The sequence below is a fragment of the Pagrus pagrus genome, assembly GCF_965226575.1.
Source record: "Pagrus pagrus genome assembly, chromosome: 23".
In the NCBI taxonomy this organism is placed as follows: domain Eukaryota; kingdom Metazoa; phylum Chordata; class Actinopteri; order Spariformes; family Sparidae; genus Pagrus; species Pagrus pagrus.
In genome coordinates, this window is record NC_140205.1 from 20,117,720 (window position 1) to 20,143,486 (window position 25,767).

The window sequence follows — 25,767 nt, forward strand, 5'->3', positions numbered from 1 at the left end:
AAAAGTTAACATTTTCTTCACAGTTGAGTAGAACTGTGAAATCTCTCTTTCTCCCTGGTGAGGAGATCAGGTTGTGAGACTGGCGTTCAGCATCACCTCATTCCTCATCAGCCTCAGAGGAAACAGGGAGGAGAGCAACTGTGAGGCTCTAAATTATCCATCTCTCTCTCTCTCTCTCTTTTCTCTTCCACATTCCTCTCTTCTTTCTTCAGTTTTTCTCCCTCTATCCGTCTGTCTTTCACTTCATTCCTCCTCTATTTCTGTCTCCCATTATACTCTGCCAGTCAGACAGGGGTGTAACGCTGCACGAGTCAGGTTGAAATAACATGGCTGTGATATGCTTGGACCTCATCTGGAGTCAGAGCTCCTGAGAGAGTGAGAGGGAGATGTGTGGAAAGGTGGATAAAGAAAGGCAGAGAAAGTGAGAGAGAAAGACAGACAGAGAATAATAAAAGAGACAGAGGAGAGACTGTGTGAGAGACAGACTGTGTCCTGGGGGCTCTTACTGGGCCATGAAGACGTGTCTCAGTGTTTTATCTGGACCTGCTGGGGCTCCCAGTGTGGAGCTTCAGTAGTTGTAAACCTGCTGACCTCCCCAATCTAAACAAAGCTGCACACCGAGCTGGAAAGAAGAAATGGCAACCTTCTCTCTACCTTTTCATTGCTAATTGGAGAATTGCCGTCAAAACTGACCTAAGGTGGGTTTCTATCCACCTATTTAAAGGAAGAGAAAAGTAGAACATTTAAAAATATCACGAAATATTGCAAAAATGTTTTTATACCTTGCTGTGATGGAAAAGTTGAATATTATTAGGCTATACCGAGATACACCATACATTTTGACATCTCCTTACAAACAATCTATAAACACTAAGATTGGAACACAAAATCTGATTTGATCTCTATTTTTGACCAAATTCCTCAGAAAATACTTCAGAAAATGACATCACTTTATTGTAATGCAGCCCTGAAAACCAGGAAAAGACAACACTTGTGACATATCACAATATAACGAAGTCCAAAGTTTAAGATAATGTAGTCAAATCACGATATGATATAATATTTATATATTGCCGAGCTCTGTGATAATATACATGAAGCATGTGATTAAACATCTATTGAAGTGTCTACTGAAGAGTTGAAAACATCAGACGTGTGTGGAGCGATGAGGAGACTGTAACCTTCCTCATCTGATACTACGGTTTGCCCTCTTATTCTGCAATAGTTTAATGACACCCAACAATTTCAGTTCATTTCAAGAAAACTTCTTCACACAGAAATTTTCTCAACATTTTTGACATTATATTGCAAAATATGTTTCATCAATAATGTTGCAGAAGTGTTGAGAGAGTTAATTTTGCACAGAAAGCAGGTTTTATGACACAAAAAGTGACCATGTAAAGCTCAGATAATGCTTCCTGCAGTGAATTTAAGGCAAGCCAGTTTCAAATCTTTGCAAACTGATTATTGATCAGTCGTCCATGCTGTATGCCAAGGAACATCTATATCCAACTAGCTGCTACAACATATATCACAAATATCAAAATATCACAGACAATATCGGTATCACTTGCTGTCAGTTTGATGAACATACAGTGCCTATAAAAAATATTCACCCCCTTAATTGTTTTCCCCTTTTATTGCTTTTGTAAATGGAATCATGGTCAATATAATTTGCGTATTTGACAGGAATTAACAAAAAGTGACTAGCCTATTTCAACAGAGGTCTAGCCAATTAGTGCCAGTAGTCTCACAATAAATGAACTGAAGATCACCTGAGTGCAGTGAATGTGTCAAGTGATTGTAGCATAAAGACACCTGTGTCTGAAGGTCCAGTCACTGGTTAATCAGTATTCCTGGCTACAATTACACCATGAAGACGAAAGAACACTCCAAGCAATTCTGTGAAAAGGTTATTGAAAAGTATAAGTCAGGGGATGGATACAAAAACATTTCGAAGTCACTGAACATCCCCCGGGGTTCAGTTGAAACCACCATTAAGAAATGGAATATGGCACGTGTAAATTTGCCTGGAGCAGCCGTCCTCACTAACTGAATGACCGTGCAAGAAGGAGACTAGTGAGGGAGGCCAACAAGATACCTATGAGTGCTCTGAAGGAGTTAAAAGCTGCAGGAGCTGAGATGGGAGAGACTCTACATACAACAACTGATGCCCGGTTCTTCACCAGTCAAAGCTTTATGGGAGAGTGGCAAAGAGAAAACCACTGTTGGAATCTCAACTAGAGGTCACCCAAAGGCATGTGGGAGGCTCCAAGGTCAACTGGAAGAAGGTTCTTTGGCGGACACTAAACACTGCACATTCCCACAAACACACCATGCCCACCGCGAAGCATGGTGTGGTGGCAGCATCATGTTGTGGGGATGATTCTCAGCAGCAGGCCCCGGAAGGCTTGTCAGGGTAGAGGGTAAATAAATGCAGCAAAATATAGGGGAATTCTGGAGGACAACCTGATTGAGTCTGCAAGAGAACTAAGACTTGGGAGAAGATTTATTTTCCAGCAAGACAATGACCCGAAGCATGCAGCGAAAGCTGTACAGAAATGGTTTCAAGACCACAAGCTGAATGTTCTGGAGTGGCAGAGTCAAAGCCCAGACCTCAATCCTATAGAGAATTTGTGGCTAGACTTGAAAAGGGTTGCTCACGCCCCATCCCTGTGCAAAGAATAATGGACTAAAATGTGCAGGCCTTATGCAATCACTTATTTTTGATTATATATGTTTAATTAATTAACATTACTTTGTGTAAATCTGTTTTCACTTTGACATTAAAGAGTTTTTTTTATTATTCCTGTCAAAAAAGCCAAATTATATTGACCATGATTCCATTTATAAAAGCAATAACAAGGGAAAACATCCAAGGGGGTGTATACTTTTTATAGTCACTGTGTTTTTCTGTCTGAAAATTATGAAACACACACACAAGCACACACACACACACACACACGTACACACACAGTCAACTGTTCATAGTGTTTCTAACATATGTTTTGCCTTTAATGCCTCAGTTTTTCAAATGTTCAAAAGCAAAAATAATCTTCTTACCCAAATATCTAATAATCCGGCATTTTCTTTTCAAAAACCCTTAGGATTATGTTTTGAGTTGTGAAGGAGTCTTGAAGGAATTATGCAGGCATTGTGTATGATAATGGATGATTAATGGATTGTCCTGCAGGATGTTTAGCTTTATTTCTATATGACTGTGTCTATTTAGTGTTTTTCTGTCTCTGTCTGTGTGTCAGCAGGTCAAAGCTGACACTGAGCTAAACAGAGCTCGACTTTAGATCTGGCTGAATATGTATCCAGGGAGCCATGTGTGTTATTCAGATCTGACAGGTAAACGTGTCAGTGAGCTGCAGGCTTCGTCACATCGGACACGTTGAGAGGCCACAGTTCGCGGTCGGCACCCTATTTGTTGTTTTAGGCTCGATTGTGCTGAGCCCCGGCCTGTGTCCACCTTCTCCCTCTGCCTCAGTTTATTTAACTTCTCCCAGGTTTAAATTGGTTGTACATACTCTGCTTTCTTATGAGTATAGTTTTCAAACAGGGTCATTGCATGCTTTGGTAACATTTAAAAAAAAAAAAATGTATCCCCTGGCTTCATTGTGCTACTAGTTTTCTGAATTGTACCAGGTCCAGATTTGCCTGTGCATCAGTACCTACCCATTTAATGTTTACTGAAATATATTTGAGAATTATATAACGGTGAACAGAGGGGCAGATTTTGTTTGATCTTTTGTTTAACATGTAAATGCACAATTTCCTTTAGCTCCTTTGATTTTGGACTTTGATGGAATGGTTCTGTTGGGAGTGGACAGCTCGAATGGCAGTGTTTAAGAAAGGACTTTTTGTTGTTGAAGGGGACTCTCTAGTGGGAATGGCACCCTAATGAGGTACTTGAAACGCTCATGGGCCCCATGAAGGGACATTATTCACCATGGGGACCAGGGAAGAGGTGTGTCTTTGAACCAAATGTAGATAAAGTGTGTTGAGTATTACCACACAAATGCAGATCCTAAGCAGTAAAAATGCAAAGTAGGGCTCGGTAGAGAGCATACCTCTGCCAAAACCCGACAGTCCCCTTTAATTCGATCAGCCTAATCCAATATCATACTCTGTATGACTCTAAATTTAAACCACCCATAACTGCTTTACCATAATTTAAACTCACCAGATCTCTAACAGTCAACCACTATGACAACAAAACAATCTAGATGGAATCATAATCTTCATTGTGTTGAACTGAAATGAAAAAGGTCATTTTAACCATTGCAGATCACATCTTCAGTCATGTTGCGCACCTATTTTACAAAATAAATTACAGAAAAATTAATTTCTCTGTATTATATCAAAACCAGTCATGTCTTCCTGTAAAACTTTACACACTGATTTGGGTGAAACTGGATCATAGTTTATAGAGACAAGTGTTTTCTGGTTTTCCCCTCTAATGTCCTCTGACTGCTCTGCCTGAACCCACACTCTGAGACAGACTGTGGCCAGATATATGACAGGGAATCCAGTTACTAAGTGATTATGGAGTTTAGCTGCTGTTAGATTGTTACTGCTTGCGTGTTTAGTCATGCAGCTAACTTTAGCTGTCTAAGTAATTCATCTACTTGAATCAAATTAGCAAAATAATGTCCAGCCCTGGAAAATACCTTGGCGCTGCATTCCCTATTGTCAAATTGGCAGTATCAATCTCTGATGCCGCCATTCGCAGCCGTGTTTGGCCAGCCCCCTTATCACTTAAGGCTGTGTTCACTGGGAGCTCCTGGTCGGGCAGAGTCCAACATCTATCTGCACGGCTTAATTCACATTTAGCTATTGATGACTATAAATGCCAATCAATATTCGCAATATGGCCCTCCCTACCCAACAGTTTTTACAGGAAACATGTAAATATGCAGAAACAAATAACACTTCGCCTTTGGTTTCACAGGGACTTTAAATGACGAAAGTGAGAAAAAAATTCCAGGATCCGTCCCTTTGTCCAGATCTGCAACAAAAGCTAATGAGTATATTCTGAGCTGAGAACCATCCTCAATCCAAATTTGGTGGAAATCTGTTAAGTAGTTTTTGTTGATTCAACAAAACCAACAAACAAATAGACATGGACGAAAACATAACCTTTTGTGTGGGGATTATTCACATTATTCTTTCGATATGAAGGACATGTTACTTACTTCAACTTAAATCTTCCACATGGTGCTTGGATTTGTTTGGAGACCATTCTCAAGCACAGCCAAGAGAGCCATTTCGCTGCCAAGGCTGCACAGTCCTAGACATTTTTTATTTTAATAAAAGAAAATATTTAGAGGATTTTGATAAGTATTTGGATTCAAATCTACATCAAAATAAACATAATGATGCATTATCATATATTTTCCATCTTATATTCTAGTTTGTCTAAATGCAGGCAATGATGGGCTTTTTTAAAGCATAAATTATCCTCTCATCCCCCCACCATGGTGATAGTTGATGATTCCAAAGTTAGAAAAATACACTTTGCTAATGCAGTCACACGTTGTTTTCCTGGGGCTACTACTTCTGATATCATCGCAAAGCTCCCCAGACCCCTGGCTTCACTTCCAATGATCATCAAGAAAATAGTAATTCGTATTGGCTCTAATGTCACTGTTCACCAGCATTTGGAACAGACACAAGCAGTTTATGATTTATACTGAATGCTTTATTGCCAACTGTTGCAAACACCCATAGGACACTCAATATGATGACTCTAATGATCTCTGAACAGCTACAATATACACAATAGACAGAATTGGGAGGGGGGTTGGGGTAGCAATTTATGTAAAATCAAGCTTCATAAGTAGAGTACCACAAGCAGAATCTTTTCCAAAAGATTTTTGAATTGTTTGCTCTAAAAATCAAAGTAGGATCTAATGATTCAATCATTGTAGTTGGTTTGTAAAGACCCCCATTCGCAGATCTCTCTGCCATAGATAAATTTACAATTCAGTTATTCATAATTGCTAGTCTTAAGTGACCTCAATGTAAATTGGATGACTACTGTTTCTGACCAACTGAAAGATGTTTGCAATAACCTTAATTTAACTCAATTAATTATTGACTCGACACAGCCAAATCGAAAAGACTTTGCCAAATGCATCTGTACGCAGACGATACTATCTTGTACTGTATTGCTGATTCTGTTCAGTTGCCCATTGTGAATCTGTTCTGAATCTGTGAATTGGTTTTCTCAAGATCCAATAACTTAGACTACCTCAAGTTGCATATCTCAACTACTGACGGTTCAAATATTGAAAGGGTTATGGAGTGTAAGTATTTGCGCACCTGGCTTGATGACAAATTCACATTTAAATATCACATAAGGAACCTTTTTGGGAAGCTGTGACAAAAGATAGGCTTTTTATACAGAATTAAGACCAACTTCCCATTGATTTGTAGAAGGAGGATTGTTGAATCAACATTCCTATCAGTTTTAGACTATGAAGATAATTTACAGACTTGCTGCTGCTACTTCACTTAGGCCCTCAGATTCTGTTTACCATTTAGCCCTGAGATTTATCACTGGAGATGGTTAAAACACTCACTACTGTATTCTTGTGGTAAGGTTGGCTCGTCTCCTCTGACTGATAAGCACTGGTACCTGTACATCTATAAAGCCCTGTTTAGAAAGCTACCACCATATATCACACCTTTGTTGCATTGGAACTGTCCACTTTTAACTTGCTACAGTGACTGCCTGCTTCTTTAAGCTCCTTGTGCCAGAACTGACCTTGGAAAGACTGCTTTTAGTCTTAGTGCAGCAGTCTCATGGAATCACTTGCAATAAGAGTCAAAACCGAAAACCCTTCCACCTCCTGGACAATTTAGGAATGTTCTTAATAACTGTAAATAATCATCTGCTTGTAACTGTTTTAATTGATTTTGTTGAATTCATTTAACTATTTTAACTGAATTGGTCTGCCAATTTGTATATTTGCATCCTTTTTACCATTGTGTAATCTCGACATCGTTGTAAATGATGTAAATGATAAAAGTCACCCTCAAAGATCTCTCAGAGAATCTTAAATAAAGGTTGAAATAAAATTTAAAAAAAACCCTGACAGCCAGAAAGCCTGGGTGACTGGAGAGATGAGGGCTCTTTCCAGATCCCCCCAAAAAACCCTGCCTTTCGGTCAGGTGACATGGAAGCATACAGCATCGCCAGAGAAAGACTGAAAGCTGGCATCAAGGAAGTAAAAAGGAGACATCCATAGAGACTTCAGATGAACGTCAGACTCAACAGCACTAAAGAAATGTGGCAGGCAATCCAAAATGTCAAAGGCTACAAAAGCAGGAGTGCCCCCATTATGTGTGAGGCCACATTGCCGGACGAGCTGAATACATTTTATGCTTGCTGTGATCTTCTCAACAAAGACTCAGCTGTAAAGTCTCCTCCGCCTCCAGAGGACTGGCTACTGTCAGTAACCACAGCAGATGTGAGAAAAATCCTGCTGAGAGTGAATTTAAATAAGGCTGCTGGTCCAGATGATATACCCGGCTGTGTACTGAAAACAAGTGCCAAAGTTATTACTGACATTTTTAACATCTCACTCTCACAGGAGACTGTTCCCTCCTGCCTCATGACAGCCATCATCGTTCAAGTACCTAAAAAGTCTGCTGTGTCTAGTCTGAGGAACTACTGCCCTGTGCCTCTTACCTTCATCCTGATGAAGTGCTTTGAGAAACTGATTTTCCAGCACAAAGATAACATCCCTGCCAGCTTAGACTCTCATCAGTATGCTTTCAGAACCAACAACTCCACAGAGGGTGCCATATCTACTGCTCTTCAATCCGTCTTCATGCATCTGGGGAATAAGATCAGCTACATCAGGATGCTGTTTGTTGACCTCAGCTCAACATTCAAAACATTCTCACTCATTTAGCTGATTGGAAGACTAAACACTGGGCTTGAGTACAATACTCTGCAACTGGATACTTAGTTAGTGCTCAACACCGGAGCCTCCCAGGGCTGTGTGCTCAGCCCCCTCCTGTTCACACTGTACACCCATGACTGCACTCCCAGACATCAAGTCTCTATTGTGGAGTATGCGGATGACACCACCACAACTGCAACAATTAGAGTTCATATCGGGAGGAAATAAATAATCTTGAGTAGTGCACACAGAACAATTTAATGCTCTATATGCTCTATTCTCTAATATTAAAAGCCACAGCCACAGTCTGTTCTCCCTGCTGCCATCTGGCTAAAGTTACAAAAGCATCTGCTGCCATACCACCAGACTATGGAGCAGCTTCATTCCACAGGCTGTGAGACTCCTCAATTGATCATCAACACTCATTCTAAAATAGATGTAGCACTCATACATAGTTTTAGTTCATACATCGTTTTTTTAAAACCCTTGTGTGTGTGTGTGTTTTTTTTATTTACCATATAACCTTGTATATAGGCCATGACTTTTTTTTAACTTTGTATCAGAACAACACACAGTTCAGGAGTTATGTTGGGTGATAGCATCATCTTAAAGAAAAACAACAGATGTTTTGTAGTGGTGGTTGAAAAAACTTTCATCAGCTGAGAGGGTATGAAAGCTTAGCTGTAAACACATACAAGACACAAACTGAAAGAAACCATCATCTGTGAGTGAAGACATCTGATTGTGCCATGACAAATAGACATCCACACACTCCCAAACTAACTTTTCCAGTTTTTCCCAGAGCTCAGTAATATCTTTGGCTGGCTTTTCCCTCCCCACTTGCCTCTTAGGAGAGCATTGGCCTTCTGTCCTCCGCCTCCTTGCTTCCTCCCTCTACTCCTCTCCCTGCTGATGAAGATTTGAACACTGGCCTATTTCAGATATTATGTGTTATACAGTGTGCTCTGTAAATCACAAGGATAGCAGACAACATCAAACAGACCCTGGTGAAGGAATGAAGGGATGGAGGAATCAGAAGACGGGTAGTAGCAGGAGGATGACCAGCTGTGTCATTGCTGCCAAGAAGAAGCCTCAGAGCAGTGACAGTTGAGAATATGGGCTGAGCAGAGTCATAGATTAAGTTGCAGGGCTTAATTAGCGCTGATGAAGAAGAGGAACTGTAACCATGTGACAAAGTTGGATTTCAGCTGTATGTAAAGCTGGCTTTTTAGCAATGATGAAAGGCAAACAGGGGTCTGAGGACTGTGGCTTGTTAGCTCAACCTGAGGATTGTGCTCGCTGTTACAGAAACCACGAGTCCTCGTTTACAAGTCTTCTTACGACCTCCTGAGGTTATTCTCTGCTCTGATTGTGGGTGTTACAATGATGCAGCAGGCTAAAAATTTCAGTAATGGAGTCCACACAGTCACAGTTAAATAACCCTTTAGGGAATTATATATTTTCCACTCAACTTTTGTATTTGAATTTGTAATGTGGATATGTATATATTGGGTATTTATACACAGGCAGATGAATATGAAGTGTGCATCCTCGTCATAGGGCAGTTAAAAAATCCAAGGGCATCACAGAGTGTGTCTCCTGTGTAACTGCTGTCAGTAAGTATAGCCAACTTCAGTAGTATTTAGCACCTGAGCTTAGCGAGCAGACAGAAACGAATCACCCTGCCTTGTGTTTCTATCAGCCTCCTGTCAGGGTTCGTACGGGTGCCCAGTTCTCTATTCCATCACATTTTGTATAGTAGCTTGGACATTTTGAGAACGGACTCTGTTTTTAAGGTTTTTACTCCTGCCACAGTGTTATCCTGAGTTGCTCTGTGTAAAATGACACAGCTAAAAAAACAAGTGCTGTGATTCAACTGACAACATGAGGCTTTGATTTGGAGGCTTCTTGACCAATGCTATTTTTTGATTAGTTAAAAGTTAAAACTTTGACCACCTGGTGACTCTAGAGGTGATATTGATAGACTTCATCCTCCTGGGACATAAACATATGTACAAAAGCCATCTGTAGAACTATGCTGCTAGTATTCTTAAAAATGACATTTGTCTTTAGGGCCCGTACATAGTCCAAGCATGAAGGGCAAAATAAACTGCATGTAATGCTATAGCAAGGGATGCTGCATATGTCAGTGTTTGTGCTGTTGGCTAAGCTGTTAAAAGATTATGAAAAACATCAAACTGTCATGTTAGCAAGATATTGTAGCATTTGCTAGAATGCTAACAAGGGACTACACATGGCTTTAATTTACTTCATCAACTTCTTGGGCCTGAGTTTTGCATAAGGTGTATCTTGGTAAGCTACAGTACAATAGAGCCTGATGCTCTGCTATGTTTATCAGCTAGTCTTTAACTGTGTCTGTCGCCTGTTTAGTTCTGGCAGGTATGTATAGTTGGATTTTAGAGACTTTTTACAGAAAACAGCTGCCTGGTACACCTGAAAACAACACCACTGACAGCGCTGAGCTGAAACTCTCTATAGAGCTCTGTGAAGCTGAGGGGAGCTGCAGATTTTTGGATGATAATTCAGTGTGGCCACATTAGGCATTATGTGCATAAAGTGATTTAGATATATACTGATCAGCCACAACATTAGAACCACCTACTTAATATTGTTCAGGTTCCCCTTGTGCAGCCAAAACAGCTCTCACCTATCAAGACATAGTCATAAGGGGACTGGGACGTTTGTAGTGGATCCTTTGAGTCCTGTATGTTGGGGGGTTTGGATCAGACTTGTTCCGTTAGGTCCGACAGATACTCAATCAGATTGAGATCGGGAAAATTTAGAGGGCTGCCATCGGGGAGTGCCCTTGGAATGTTGAGGTGTTCTTGGTCCACAACAGTTTTTGGATGGGTGGTGCATGTTAAGTGGCATTCACATAGAGGCCAGGACCCATGGTTTCCCAGCAGAACATTGCATTGTAACAAAATGATTAATATTATTCACATCACCTGTCAGTGGTTTTAATGCTGTGGCTGACTGATGTATGATGGTCGGACAAAATGTTTGAGGACCTGACAATGAGTACGTTTACATGACCACAATAATCCGATAACTGGGATATCTGATTTGACGTGTTTACATGCACTTTAGTACTGTGATAATTAGAAAAAGTACATGACGTAAAATCTTTTTTTTTTTTTTTTCAAATCCTGTCAACATGACGTCTCTTATGATGGTGTCTCTGCCGGTCAGGGCTGTCCTTATGTGGGATTTGTTAGGTTTGAAAAACACGCAAAATAATGCTCTTTTTCTTCACATTATGCATTTGAGCAGAAAGCGCATCTGCATCGGCTTGTGTTTTTCACAACATCCGGTTTCTTTTGCGGATTACACAGTTGTGTTGTCAGTTTTCTTCTTACTGGCTTGAAGTGGGTGAGGCTGATTTAGAATGTGATTTCCTGTATTTCCCTGTACCAGGCAGGAGTTAGCAGCATTTAAAGTTATGTGATCAAACCACACCAACACAGTCATGATGGAGCAGCGTAGCTGACTTTTTGTGTTAACCTCTTTTTAAATTATAACTAAAGATGTTTTTATTAAACATGGACTGTTGCTTCTTTAGTCATCAATTAGAATGTTATAGAGAAAAGTTGAAATTTGAAGCCACGTTTTCACAGGGCTTTCTATCTAACTCATGTGCATATGGAGATGATGACTTGTCAGCTTAGTTCTCTTCTGTACAATTCAGACACAAGTTCCAGAGCTTTAAGAAGTCATTAAAGTCTCTCTGTTCCTCTGTCTCTGTCCCCTCCACAGATGGGATGAACTGCATGAACAAGGACCACGGCTGTGCCCACATCTGCAGAGAAGCTCCAGGCAAAGGCGGGGTGTCGTGCGAGTGCCGCCCTGGCTTTGAGCTGGCCAAAAACCAGAAAGACTGTACATGTATGTCTCACACCTGACATTATTTATTTTATTTGCCTTTATTTAACCAGGTCGGTCCCGTTGAGACACAATGGTCTCTTTTTCAAGGGAAGCCTGGCCAAGACAGCAGCATAGAAAAGTTGCAACAATTACAAGACACGCCATGCCCATACTCACACACAAACACACACATAAAAAGGTTGGTCACATTCAGTGAGCACTTCACAGGCATAGCAGGTCTTGAAATCATACATAGTGAAATGCGTAACACTTCCCGTCATCTGTTAATCTTTAAGTCAATTGACTTGTCACTTTATTTTACAATCCACATAGCAGCAAGGTATTAATACTTTGTTTCATAGACTTGATTTTATTGAGGTTACGTACTGGTGCGATGAAGGATCTAAACTGTTCCTGTAATAAACATCTGTAATAGCCCTGATGGACAAGTTCCAGTAGGCCTTCAGCGGTAAAATATGAGGGTGGACATTTAATACCAAAATCAGTTAAGCGTTTCAGGCCAAGCTGAAGGTGCTGAAGGATTCAGTAGAGAGAATTCATGTCTCCATGCGCTCCCCCTCGCCGCTCCATCTCTGTTTCTCACTCTTCACGCAGAGTGCCTGCAGCCATGGAATTTAGGGCTGCTGTTTTTGAGGGGGAAAAATAAGCTTTTAGTTACACTTTGTTTGGCAACACATCTTGTTCTCCTCTTAGACGGTGAGAGTGTAAAGATTGTGAAAGCCTCTGAAAGGCTCTAATGCGTCCCCCGCTGTGGTAATATTTCATTAGCGGCGAGGGACCCGGTGCTGTGCCAGCCTGTTGAGCAGCGCGGCGCAGGACGGTAGTAAACGAGTGATGAAAGAAATGGTAGTTATGTCTACAACGCCTCCGCGCGCACACACACACACACACAGGCGTACAGACATACACAATCACACACACACACACAGGCGTACAGACATACACAATCACACGCACACACATTCTCTTCCTTCTCCTCTCTTGTCCTCTCAGTCTATCTCCATTTTCACCTCTTTTCTCCATTTTCTCCATGGTCTGTCTCCCACATCCTTGTCTCTATCTCGTCCTTTCTCTCTTTTATTCCTTGTCTATACTCCACTGTTCCCTTCTCCTCAGAGTCACTAAAAGATCCAAAAATGGTCCATTAGGGAACTGCAAAGTTTAGGAAAAGCTCCCAAGTGTATTTGTGCTTTTGTTCCCTTTTCATCCCAACAACTGTGAAGATAAGGCAAATTAGGTGAAAGTAAAAATGTTGGACTCAATGCAAACCTCTCCCATAGTTAGTGTTTGACAAATCAATTCTGTTTATTATGGCAAATTCCATCTCAAGAGTTTGTGGCCCATGAAAAAGAACTACTCGGCTTGCTGTTTTAGGGCCAGTGGTGTAAATTGAAACCTGGTTTTCTGTTGGGGATAAGAGCTAAGGTTCTTGAGTTCTCATAGTCGTATCTCCATGGTACTTCGTGTCTCGTCTTTCTCCCTCTCTCTTTCATCTCTCACCCTCTCTTTATCGCTCCTCCTCCTCCATGAGTGCATTCTCTGTTTCACTCTTCAACATCTTTTCTCATCAATTGTGTTGCTCTCATTCTTCTTTCATTACTTACTATTCTAGTCAGGAACCTCATGAAGAACTTCAGAATGTTAGCTGCATTTCAAACACAGGAACGTAGTCCCAATTTACGTGGGACTATGACAAAGTAGTCATTTTAACCCAAACCATGATCTTTCCTTAACCCTAAACCTAATCAAATGTGGGTTAGGGTTAAAAAGTGAAAGATCAGAAAATGTTTTTATTTTTGAAACAACCATGTTGTTCTGTTGTTTTGACACAAGGTAACAAGGTAATTGATTTGCCATCGTACATTACAGAGTTGAATTAAGAAATTAAAGGGCATGAACCTATTGAAATCCTACAACTAACTTTGGGCTGCCCTTTTACCCAACAGAGACCATGACCCAGACTGTTTTCTGCCCTTAACCTTAGAAAACAAAAAGTAAACATAAAATGTGTCCCCAGGATTGTTTTTAACGGAGTCTGGGTAATTTATAAGGGGACTGATGAAAATACAAATTTCTTGTGATATTACAAACAATAGAAGATACACTTCATACCAATTATGATATGAAATGTGTTTTTTCAACAGAATTTCAGGCAAACACTGTAGACATAAGTTTTGATTTTTTTCTCTGTTTTTCCATCTAACCCTCTCTTCCTTACTTTCCCCCTCCCCCATCCTTATGCTTCCCTCTCCCTCTTTCTTATATCTCCCTATCCATCATCCATCATCATTCCTTCATCTTGTTATGACCCACTCCCACCTCTCATGTTGGTCATTCATCCAGTTGAGCATCATTTTGCTTTTTACTACTGCACAGTATGAATATCCCTTTGCTGCTCCTGTCTGGTATATTAGGCTGAACCGTCTTTCTGTATCATTATTGCTGCAAATTAAGGAATTAGGTGACATTTAAAATGTCACCAGCCTTGTGTTACACATATACAGGCCAGGAGTGAGACTTGAATGTGTGTCTGTTGTCTTCAGTGACGTGTAACTATGGAAACGGCGGTTGCCAGCACACATGTGATGACACGGACACAGGGCCGGTGTGCGGTTGCCACCAGAAGTATGCCCTGCACTCAGACAGCAAGACCTGCATCGGTGAGTGACAACCAAGATGGCTTCCCTGTTTACGCACACACATACCCCGGAGCCCTCACAGCTGTTCGAGAGTAACATCTGTTGTATGATAGAAGGCCCCGGACAGTTTCAGTGTAGCACAGATGATTTAAAAGAAGAAAAGTACGAAATGAGGAAGTTGGGGGGGTGGGGGTTGGGATTGGAGGTGGTGAGTTGGCAGATAGATCATCTCCTAGCTCCCCAAATTTCCTCTCCCCTTCCCCCGGCCTCGTCTTATTTAAACACCCTGCTGAACACAAAGAGACGGGGAGCTGCTCGCACAAACACACACACACACACACACACACACACGTTCACATCATCCACAGCTTTACCTTGATTTAATCACTCCACACTTGTATCACTTTCAGTTTGGTACAAGCTATAATTGAATCAACAACTAATGCAGAGTTTGTTTTAATTAAGAGCAAGAGCAGAATCATTTTTTTAAGGTTCCAGTATTTTAAAATTTGACTCTTTAAATTGAACATTTTTTTCATCCTATCTTGGCAAGTAGAGTAAACCTAGCAGAGCTTGAGTTGAAGTGTGCTTTTGTGCCCTGAGTTAAGCCTCTCAGGCTGCTTAGAAGCTTGCATTAGTATTACTGACAGACTGGCAGAATTATCTAACCTTTGAAATAAACATGTCTACTGAAGTGCAGTTAATGGCAAAAAGTCCCATAAAAGGCTAGTAGGTATTTGACAGTGTTCCAGGGTTAAAGAATTCAAATGAAACAAAAAAAAACATGTCACTTTTGAAAGCCTTAAAAATTTTATAATCACATTTTTTGTGTTTCTCTTAACCAATGAGTCAGAGCATTCCTTTCATTATCCAATGGCTGAAAAAGATGGAAACTTTTTTTCCAGAGATTCCTGTTGGAGCAAACTTCAGCACAGTATTTACTAGATCAGGATGTAAAAGGTTACAAATAAAAAACTATGATTCTGACGCTGTGTCTCGATCCTCTCTGCCACATAAGCATCTATGTCTCAAACACACACATTATACGTGATGACGCCCATAGTAAGTCTTGGTGGGAGCATCACAGTGGCAACGTGTCGGGGCCAAGGAATGAGCAGTGATATGTTTTGAGTGTTAGAGAAATAACTGAGTTGGCTGGTGGAAAATGAATGACTGACACATCTCCCACTCAGACTCTGAAAAACACATTCATCATGTCAAAACTCAGTTGACTCAGTGAGCCCGGCCAGCAGCCAGCAGGCAGCCTTCTCTGCCCAAACAGACGATTTGTATATGACTGTCAAGAGAAGCATGCCTCCTCATCCTGGCTCTCACATAGAAGATATTCATTTTCATCTTGCTATTTTTCTAATCAGTAGAGGATGGACAAGCCGTTCCAGGTAAGTGGAGTTCATAACTCTGTTTTCTCAACCTCCTTGCTGCTGATATAAATGTGAGAAGTAGATTGTGGAGATTGTAAAAAAAATGCCATCACCACGTCTTTGCTGTTGAAATCAGTCTACTGCAGCTTGTTTCAGAGAGTATATTGGCCTCAAGAGCCTGTAATCAATGGTGTTTATAATTTTTCATTTCACATTGTTCCAAAATGTTCCCTCAAATTAGTTACATCATGATTTGTTTGCTCAAAATAATTAACCAATTTACTTGAATTAATCAATGAATGAATCCAAGTAGTGCTCTAAAATGACTCATCTGCACAAATGTTTCTATGTAATGCAGTTCTAAATAAAAGTGGTCAGGTCATGCACAATCTAAATGGTTTAAAACACTTTTATGTTGTTTTTGGAAAATCATAGATGTATCTGTAGATTTAATATTTTGGCCGTTAAACACTTGGGCCCCAGTTAAACAATCTATAGCACATGGTCTATATTGTGGGGCATGTGCATTCAGGATGTGTCTAAGGCCTGTATAATGTGGGCTCAAAGTATGCGCAAAGCACAAATGGGTTGCATTTAGACTCTTAATTAGTCATAGGTATGTTTTGGGCATAACATGAATTAAAGCAATCAAAGTTTCACCTCCTATTCACTTCAAAAATCAGGTGTTCCTGCACCTGGTGCATTGCTATTTAAACAGAGGCACTTGTCATCACTTGGGGGGAGGCATGTAGTCCTTGGCCAGTCACCCTCTGCTGTCTCCCAATCCTCTGTCCCATCAATAACTCTGTTACCGCAGCAATCCCCCAGCAACAGAAATGAAGTTTGTCTCTCAATTGAGAGACATGATGTGCACATTTATGCATGAAGCACAGCAGCTTAACTTCATTGCTTATTTAAATCTCCTGACACAATGACAGGATCAATCAGGATCTAATGTTAATTAATGTTCTCTGCTCTTTGACACATCCAAAAGGTTACACACACAGTTCAGAGTCATATAGTTGAATTGTTTGGAGTAAAGCAGCTGTCCACATGATAAATCCCAAGATCCTGTCTAAAAATTTTTATTTGAGAAGCTAGAGGTTTAACTGTTTGTCCTGTCGGGTTTATAACTACAGCTTTTAGTTTTGCTGCTTAAATGTGCCATGATATTTGCTGCAATGACACAACGGTGTGCATGGGAACATTTAAAATGAATGAAAGCAGCCTCTCTAATCATTAAAGAAGTGTTCGTGCACTTTATGAGCCTGCCTCTGTAGGCGCATCTTACTTTCTAAATAATGTGCCCTTTAAAGAGCAGAAAAACACTGCGCCCTTGACTTTAGACCAAGATTTTTATGGTCAATTGCGCAGACATCTGATTGTTCCTCAAACTTGGAAAGTTTAGCATGACAAAATGAACCAAGGCCAAACCACAGTCTTGAATGGTGTTATATTCGTGACATCGTTTCAGTAATAATCAGAATTAATACAAACATCAGAAAAGGTGTTCATAGCAGTTAATTCTAGGGAGAAATCCTTGAAGTTCAGAGTTTGGACTCTCCTGCTGCCAGAATCTCTAATCTGGCAGGATGACAAGCCACCAAATCTCTGTCCAATTAATGAGCTGCTGAGGAGTTCATGTGCCTTTTGTATACAAGTTCAGGTTCATTTGTAATGGGCAGTGTAAAACTTTTCCATGTGGTTAAAACCAAAGAAAACAAAGTGCAAGTATGAGTAAACACTTCATTACATGTAAACGGGTGAGATTATAACAGCCTGCAGAGCTAGAAAAAACATGAAGCTCTCAGATTCTTGACTGTAAATGTGAAATATCCCAGAATCATGCCAATGCTGTTGATCACACACAGAGACACAGTTATCTGTTGTGATGTTGATGTGCTGTCTTTCCTGCTGTGTTCGAACACTGGAAACACCTCTCTCTCCGTCTCTCTCTGTCTATCTTCCTCTGTCTGTCTGTCTATCTGTCTGTCTGTCTGTCTGTCTGTCTGTCTCTCACGGTCAACACTCGAGCAGATTGCTGTGCTGCTTTTCAGCAGCACCAGGTTTTGACTGCTGATAACCCCTTTTTCTTTCCAGCTGCTTTGAAGAAGTGAAACACACCATCGATGAAAGGCTTTGAGGAAGAAGCAGAATGAGAGCGAGCAAGAACCCTCGTCTCCCTCCTTTCCCGATGTCTCGTGTCTTTTCTTTCTCTCTGTCTCCCTCTCTGTCTCTCTTCATACTTTGACGAGAGAAAGGACCTCTGTATCTATGGTCTGAGTGTCCCAACTTTTTGGGGGGCCTGCCTTTAACCCCCCCAACCCTCCCTTTTACCCTTTTTTATGTAGCGTTGTACCTCTGCTCCTCCTCCCTCCTCCTCCTCCTGCTTTCTGGTGATAGTACCTGATTGCCTGTCTTGTCTGAGCATCCATGTCAAAACCAAATCAGGTGAATTTAATCCTCAGTGCACAAGAGGAAAGAGCGACTCTGGGTGGGGTGGGGGGTCAGGGGCCACTTGTTAGACTCTGGCTAAAACGGACAAAACGGACATCTCAATTGCAGCCTGATCTTAGGTAAAGCTCCCAGGAAAAAAGTAAACCAAACTTCCTCCTCCTCCAGCTCTTTCACTACATCCTCATCTCCACCTCCTCACAAGTCCCAAACCAAAAGCAACCGAATCATTGACGACCACAAAACCACCAACATCCTTATCCATCAGCCCCCTTTCTTGCTCCATACACCTCACTAGAGAGACAGGGACTTGCTCCACTCACCCTTCTTTTACTCTTATATCATGCTGTTGCTACTGCATGTGTCCACTCACATGTGCCACATCGTTCATTTGTCTGACACTGCCTCTTTCACTAATCTTTCTGCCCGTCTGTCTGTCCTCTTGTCCGGCTGCATGGGAGAGCCTGCACTGCGCACTTGTTGTTTTCCCTGTTTTCTTTTAGTTTTTCTGTCATTTTCCCTTTTTGAATTGAAGTACATTTTTATTGTTGATGTTGTTTTAGCAGCCCTGGTCCTTCTGTTTCCTTCCAGTGCATTGATTATTACCATTCTCCTCCTAGCTTTAATTTTGTAGAGTGGTTTAACTCTTCCCCCTCCTCGTCCTATGTAGGTCTGGCTCTCTAAAACACTCCCCTCTCTGTGGGCCTCTGACCACCGCTTAGTCCCATAGACTCTTTAGGAGTGAGTGGGACTCTTCTCCCACCCATTCTCAACCTCAACCTCTTACACATCAACCCCTCACACACACACACACACACACACACACACACACACACACACACACTCACAATTTATCTCCTTCTCTGACAGATTTTTTCACACATTCAAGCAAGCCGAAGCTCAGAAGTACTGGTATGCACAAGCATTCGATTCAACAATCGCACTCCACACACATTCACACAGCCACATTTCACCCGTTAGCTGAGCACCAGAAAGCCTCCATTCATTCCTGAGTGGACTTCAGAGAGTCCTCCACTTTGTCCATCAAGCCCGTGAAAGAATAAGGTAGTGGGCCTGGGCTGGGGAATGGAAGGGACATTAATTACCCCCATATCCAACCCCTCTGGCCCCCACCATCCCATAGGACTGTGTGTGTACATCAAAGCCGGCAAGTGGCGTCCATTCACAGAGAGATGCTCATTCAGGCCTTAATGACTCAGGCCCAGTGAAAGGCCGCCTCCCTCTCCCAGCCCAATCATCAAACCCACCGTCCCCAACCCCGCAACACATGCATGCCATCTCACCTCCTTCTACAGCCATTGCCATTCACCAGCTCCACCTTCCTCCCTTCCACCCCCCACCGTCCTTCCTCCAACCCTCAGCCCCCCCACCGTCACTGCCCAGTTTTGGGAACTTGGTTTTTCCAGTGTTGACTGTTAAAGCCAGTTGCGATGTGTTCCATAGACAAACAGGCAACCAGCGCTGCCCCCAGACTACTTCCTCCTGCTTTTATATTTCTCTGCATGCCCTCCCTACACTCCCTCCTTCAAACCCCATTTCTCAGTGTGTATACCCCTTCCTTCCCTCATATACCTCTTCCGTTGTGGGCCATGATGGGACCGATCCTGTATTCTTTGTCCTACTCTGTTCATCATTTCCTCTCGATCATCATGTCATTGCTCACTTCTTCAAGCGCCTTCCTCTTCTGTTTTACCTCTTGTCCTCCACTGCACCACTCCTTCTTCTCTTTCTTGTCGTCAACATCAACCCCTTTTTCTTTGCTTCTGTCTCTTTGAGCACATTTAAAGGCAGCTTGCCATGGAAATGTTGGACATCTATCCTCCACTCTCTCTCTTCCTCCATCCTAATGCAGACAAAGTGTGGCTGTTTGATATGGAAGACAGAAACTCCATCGGCGGCAACAGCAACGTCAACATCAGAATTAAAATCCCCTATAGCGTTCACCCCAATCCCACTCCCTTCCCAAAACCCCACACCTCTACCTATCTTTTTTAAAAACTTTTTTCATATGTAAGCCCTGAACCTCCTTCCCTCCCCTTCCCTACCTACCTACTTGCCTACCTACCGCTTCATTTTGTAAGCTACACACTGATACTGATCATTTTCATTTATTTTGTTTTGTTCTTTTGTTTGCTCTGGGGGATTTATCATTTGTTTGGGGATTAACACTCTAACAGGGATTTTGGCGCTTCTTCATCGCTTCTTGCTTCTTGGCTTTGGTTTTTTGCTCAAACGCCAAGAGGGGCTGAAGGTCTGGTCATTTGGGCTTCTCATTAACCTGCTGCTCACTGTTTGTCCCCTTGTCACTTGTGTTTTAGAGAAAGATGAGGCTGCAATTGAGAGCTCTGAGTTCAATGCCACGTCAGTAGCTGATGTGGACAAGCGGGTGAAACGGCGGCTACTTATGGGTAACTCTTTTCTTCCTCTTTCTATGTGTTGCCATGGCGCTTGTGCTTGTATCCCCGACTCCACTCCTCTCCGTTCCTCCTCGTCCTCCTCTCTCTGTCTTTATTTTGTTAATCTTTTTTTTTTAAACCTTTGATGCCCACTGTGTCTACTCCCACAGTCACAGTTTTGTTGCAACAGTATCTAACGTGATGAGAACGGAGTCAAAGAGATCGCTGTTTTCCTTTAAACCTTTCCTCCCTAAATCTACCTACCAAATTTCTTGATTGCTCCAAGGTTTTTTCAATGACTAACATTTACTTTCCCATTTGCACCTATTCCAAATATTTTTGTATCCCATTCCCCTCATTTGATTACCCATGTTACCAAAACAGGATACCAAAGCAAAACCCCTGAAAAAGTTGTACACCCAGCTCGCCCAATGATTACAGATCTATGCCACCAAAGTGATGTGAACAGCCTTGGACATCCCAGTCCTTTGGAATTAGTAAATCACTCCGGCTTAAAATCAAGGTTCTCCAAAAACAGCTAGCAACCTTCAAGCAAATAAGTAACATAACATCCATAGGCAACACTTCTTTTTTACAGGTCTGGAAATTTCATGGTAAGTAGGTGGTAATTACCAGGCAACATACTTGAAATTTCTTTAAATTGAAGTACATTTTTTAACCACTTATGTTCTCACCAATTCAACAATAAGACCCATTCCTCTTGTTTTCTGTCACACTCACTCACTCATACACACAGTTATTATAAGCAGGTACATTACATTAACATTAACGTTGTTTCCTGTTATTAATTTATGTGCCAATGTATTGTTGTCTCAAAAGTGACATTTAATTTGAGCAGTGTGAAGACATTATTAATAGGCATCAATAGGCAATGAAGGAATGAAACTTTTAAAATGGGAAGTTAGTCACTGGATTCTTGTTCCAAATTTGGACTGATCTGAAGTTATAGAAATCTGTGAAAATGTAAATGGTTTAAAAATGTACTTCAATTTTCTGACCTGCATAAGTTTGAAAGAAACTAGTTGTAAATAAAAAAAAAATGGCATGATCAGCAGAAGTTAAAGGATAACTACCGTTTTTTACAACCTGGACCTTATTTCTAGCAAAATATATGATCATTTACTCACCCAGATAACTTTGGTGTCATTTGAAGTCGTTCGGACAAAATTGGATCCAGTGTAGCGCCGATATATCCATATAATCCGAGTGACGGGGCACCGAAACACAGGCTCTATATAACGCATTATCTGCCACGAAACTAGTTCATTTCACCAATATTTTGTCATGATACGCTAGTGCTATTCCCCTCTGAGTCCGGGCTCGTCCGTTATCAACATCCGGGGTCAAACTAGCAGTAGCAGCTACAGGTAAACAAGCCGGCTGTCGCGGGTGCACGCGCAGCTCAGAGATGACATCATCCAGGTCAGAGGTAGTAGGTCAACCTACAGACCCCGGATGTTGACAACAGACAAGCCCGGACTCAGAGGGGAATAGCACTAGCGTATCGTAACAAAATATTGGTGAAATGAACTAGTTTCGTGGCAGATAATGCTCATAGAGGCTGCGCTTCGGTGCCCGGATCACTCACATTATATGGATATATCGGCGCTACACTGGATCTAATTTCGTCCGAACGACGCCGAATGACACCAAAGTTATCTGGGTGAGTAAATGATCATATATTTTGCTAGAAATAAGGTCCAGGTTGTAAAAAACGGTAGTTATCCTTTAAGCAGAAACCATTTGAATGTTTCCTGGAAGTATATTAAAAAATAGTTATTTATTCACTACTGCTTAGAAAATAGTATAATAATATTATTAAATCATGTTGGGGGTCATTTTCAATACATTTTGAGGTATTATTGTGGTAATACAATTACGCTGAGTTATTATTCATTATGCTTTTGTCTCCAGTCAATCCTGATCCAATCTGTTTTTATGATGCTGTTCTATTCCCACTATAAATGCCATGTATCAAGGACTCTTCTGTAAAATAATGATAGGTGAAAGACTGCACCCTGCCACTTCTTGTCACTTTCAGACCTTCAACCCATCTTTCAAATAATGAATAAATGTTTCTCCTGTGACTAACCCAAAATCAAATGGGTTGTTTCAATCAAAGTCTTTTTTGCTTTTCCTGAAGCACCACCTTCATCCTCTACTGTTTTGAAATTCACCTTACTTTTATTTTCTGAGACAGAGGTACATCAGAAATTCCTCCCGGTATCCAGAACTTCCAACTGCTGTGCTGTACAGTCTGTAGTCGATTAAACCTATTCTATACAAGTTTTATTTCAGCAGGTTCTAGCCAGTGAGGAAGAGTGGAGAATTTGGTTTTAGGGGGCGATTCCTTATCCCTCTTTTACCTCTCTGTCCTCTCTTCTCCCTCGATTACCTTTTAGGTGAATGTTTTATTTCTCCTCACTAAACCCTGCTTCACCTCCTGTAGTACCAACAAACCTGTCATCCGTCCTGATGCCGTTCCATATGTAACCTGTAGTGTTCCAGGAATGCCCTATTGTACGTCTTGTACACCTCAGTGGCATTATATTGGAAACACTTCCCAATATGGAGGTTTTCTACAATGAGATCAGGATCAGCCACAGCAGCACCTGTGACTAGTGATATAGTGTATTGTAAAGACATTTCAGACTTAACCTTGATCTAAGGTTTCAAAGGCTCTGTTACCTCCAGCTTTCTGAATACGTTAATGTTAAGTAGTTGACATTAACTCTCCCTCATCTTACCTTAGAATTGTACACAGAAAGAAACAAGGGACTTAAAACATCATGACTTTAAATAAAGATCACGCCGACATGTCCTAGGGAAAGACACAAATCCCCAAATTACTTGTTTGGTAGATTGCTGCCATTGGTGTGTGAGTGTGTGAATAAGAGGCAAATTTTGTATAAAAGTGCTTTACAAAAGTCCATGTAGTCCAGATAGTCCAGCTATTAAGTCAAAAATTATTTTCAACCTAGCACTTCATTTATCTTAATATTGAATTTATTAGGATTAGTAGATTGAAGTGTCACAGACATGTTGAATTTGGAGTTCCTGGACAAGGAGAAACACTACTTCATGTCCTGCATATTTGGATACTAGCCTAACCCTAATATTGATTTACCAGTGGTGTCTGTGTTTTATTTAAATGTTTGAGTCCGTGTGTGCCTCCATCATGCTTATGTGCATGAACGAACATGTGTACATGCATGTGGTTGCTGAGAGCACAGAGGCCAACCCAGTGCAGCACTGGCACAGCCTGAACAGCATCAGTATGTTAGATTTTACACTGCTATCAGTTTGTCTGCTTCCTCTGACACGCGGCGCTCCTGTCTGTGCCTCCGCCGCCATCACACCCCGCAGACAACACACCGATCAAGGCGAATGGAACTGCAACCAAGGCTCTAATGAAAAGGTGCTGCTGAGATGAGGACAGGCTAGAAGAAGAGAGGGAGTGAGACTGAAAGGAGGGAGAGGCAGGGGAGAGGAGGGAGCGTGGGCGACTTGATGAAAAGTAATTCAAAGACATTTAATGATGTTGAAGGAATAGCTGAATCAGGAGCCAGGTGCTGGACACATGTGAGCAGAGTGTCAAAGGAGAGACTCAGTGGTGTTGCAGTGGCTCTGGTTTCCAAATAAACCATCACATCAGGAGAGTTGAAACTAGGCTGAGGTGTGTGTATTTGTGTATATATGTGTGCGTGTGTGTGTGTGTGGTAGGTTTATCCTTATAGAATGATTACAGGCCAGAGCCATGCTGACTGACAGCTGATTAAGGTGCCCATCACGGGGCCAAAGGGGATCTTGCGGAGTGCTGAAAGGTGATCGTGCTCCTCTCACCTTTTTACAGCAGTGCGGCAGTTGTTGTCACTTGGCATGATGCTTTAGTTTACACAGTGCACATGGGTTTCTCTCTCATGCTCTCTAGTTTGAATCAATAGAACATGTGTCCTCCTGTCATGGCAAGTGCAGTTTGCAGTGGTCAGGGTTTCCATACGAGGAATGTGATGGGCATGTGTATAGTTACTGTCCTTCTCATTCCTCTGCCCCTTGCTGACATATTGTAATCCTACAGATGAAGTTGCCACTGTTGATCAGTCTGCAAGAGGAGAGTTGTACTTAGTTATTTGCCTCTCATCGTACCAGCCTCCCCTCAACTTAAATATTTAGGTCCGAGTGTCCTGGTAGCTCACCAAGAGCATGAGCCCCATGTACTAAGGCTCAGTCCTTAGGAGCAGCTGAGTCCTAAGCAGCGGTGACCCGAGGCACTTGGCTGCATACTGTGCACTCTCTCGCTCCCCCCTTTGCTGTCAAACTGAAAATTAAAGGCAAAAAGAAAAACATAGCCAAGAAATAATTAAAAGAAACATTAGCCAATTCCCTCTTCACCTGTCTGTGACAATTTCATCTAGAGTCAAAGAAACCAATGACTGTTCTTTATCATTTAGTATAGTCCTAAAACAATGCACTTAATAATGTTAACATAAGGAAGGGTCATTTTGTAATAACCTGTGGCAATAAAAATGAATGCATGATGTTCAGTGCAAGTATAACATTTTTAATTCATAACTGGTTTCACCATTCATTAAATATTTTCAACAACAACAACAACAACAAAAAGTAAAAGTTTGGGAATTGGTTTCATTGTAAATTTCCCAGAATGGACAGTGGGCAATTTTAAATGAATGCTTAAAGGAAAAATTCAACATTTTTGGAAAGGCACTTATTTGCTGTGAAGATGAAACGATTGTTGCACTGACATGTCTGTACTATATACACTGTGAAGCTACAGCCAAAAGGCAGCTTAGCATGTAGGCTAGAAATTGGGGGAATCAGGCTATCAGTCACTTCTACAGCTCTTTAATCAACACATTACATCTTGTTTTATTTTAATCTGGACAAAAAAAGTGTAAGAAAAACACAATGAGTCATTAGAAAGGTATCAATTTTCTCATTTAACTCTCGGAAAGAAAGGAGTACTCGCAGTTTAAGCACCAACACTCCCCCTCTGGTCTGGACCGCTAGC

At 41.4% G+C, this 25,767-nt stretch overlaps 1 protein-coding gene across 2 annotated transcripts in view; it reads left to right on the forward strand.

Moving 5' to 3' along the window:
* Positions 1-25,767, forward strand: part of scube1 (signal peptide, CUB domain, EGF-like 1) — a 121,515-nt gene that overhangs the window by 54,048 nt on the left and 41,700 nt on the right. The window contains exons 5-7 of one of the 2 annotated variants that reach the window (XM_084346292.1): positions 11,697-11,825; positions 14,369-14,485; positions 20,640-20,729. In XM_084346292.1, the coding sequence (XP_084202418.1) occupies positions 11,697-11,825; positions 14,369-14,485; positions 20,640-20,729 (336 nt within the window). The remainder of the gene's footprint in view (positions 1-11,696; positions 11,826-14,368; positions 14,486-20,639; positions 20,730-25,767) is intronic. The other variant, XM_084346293.1, reaches the window with a different exon arrangement.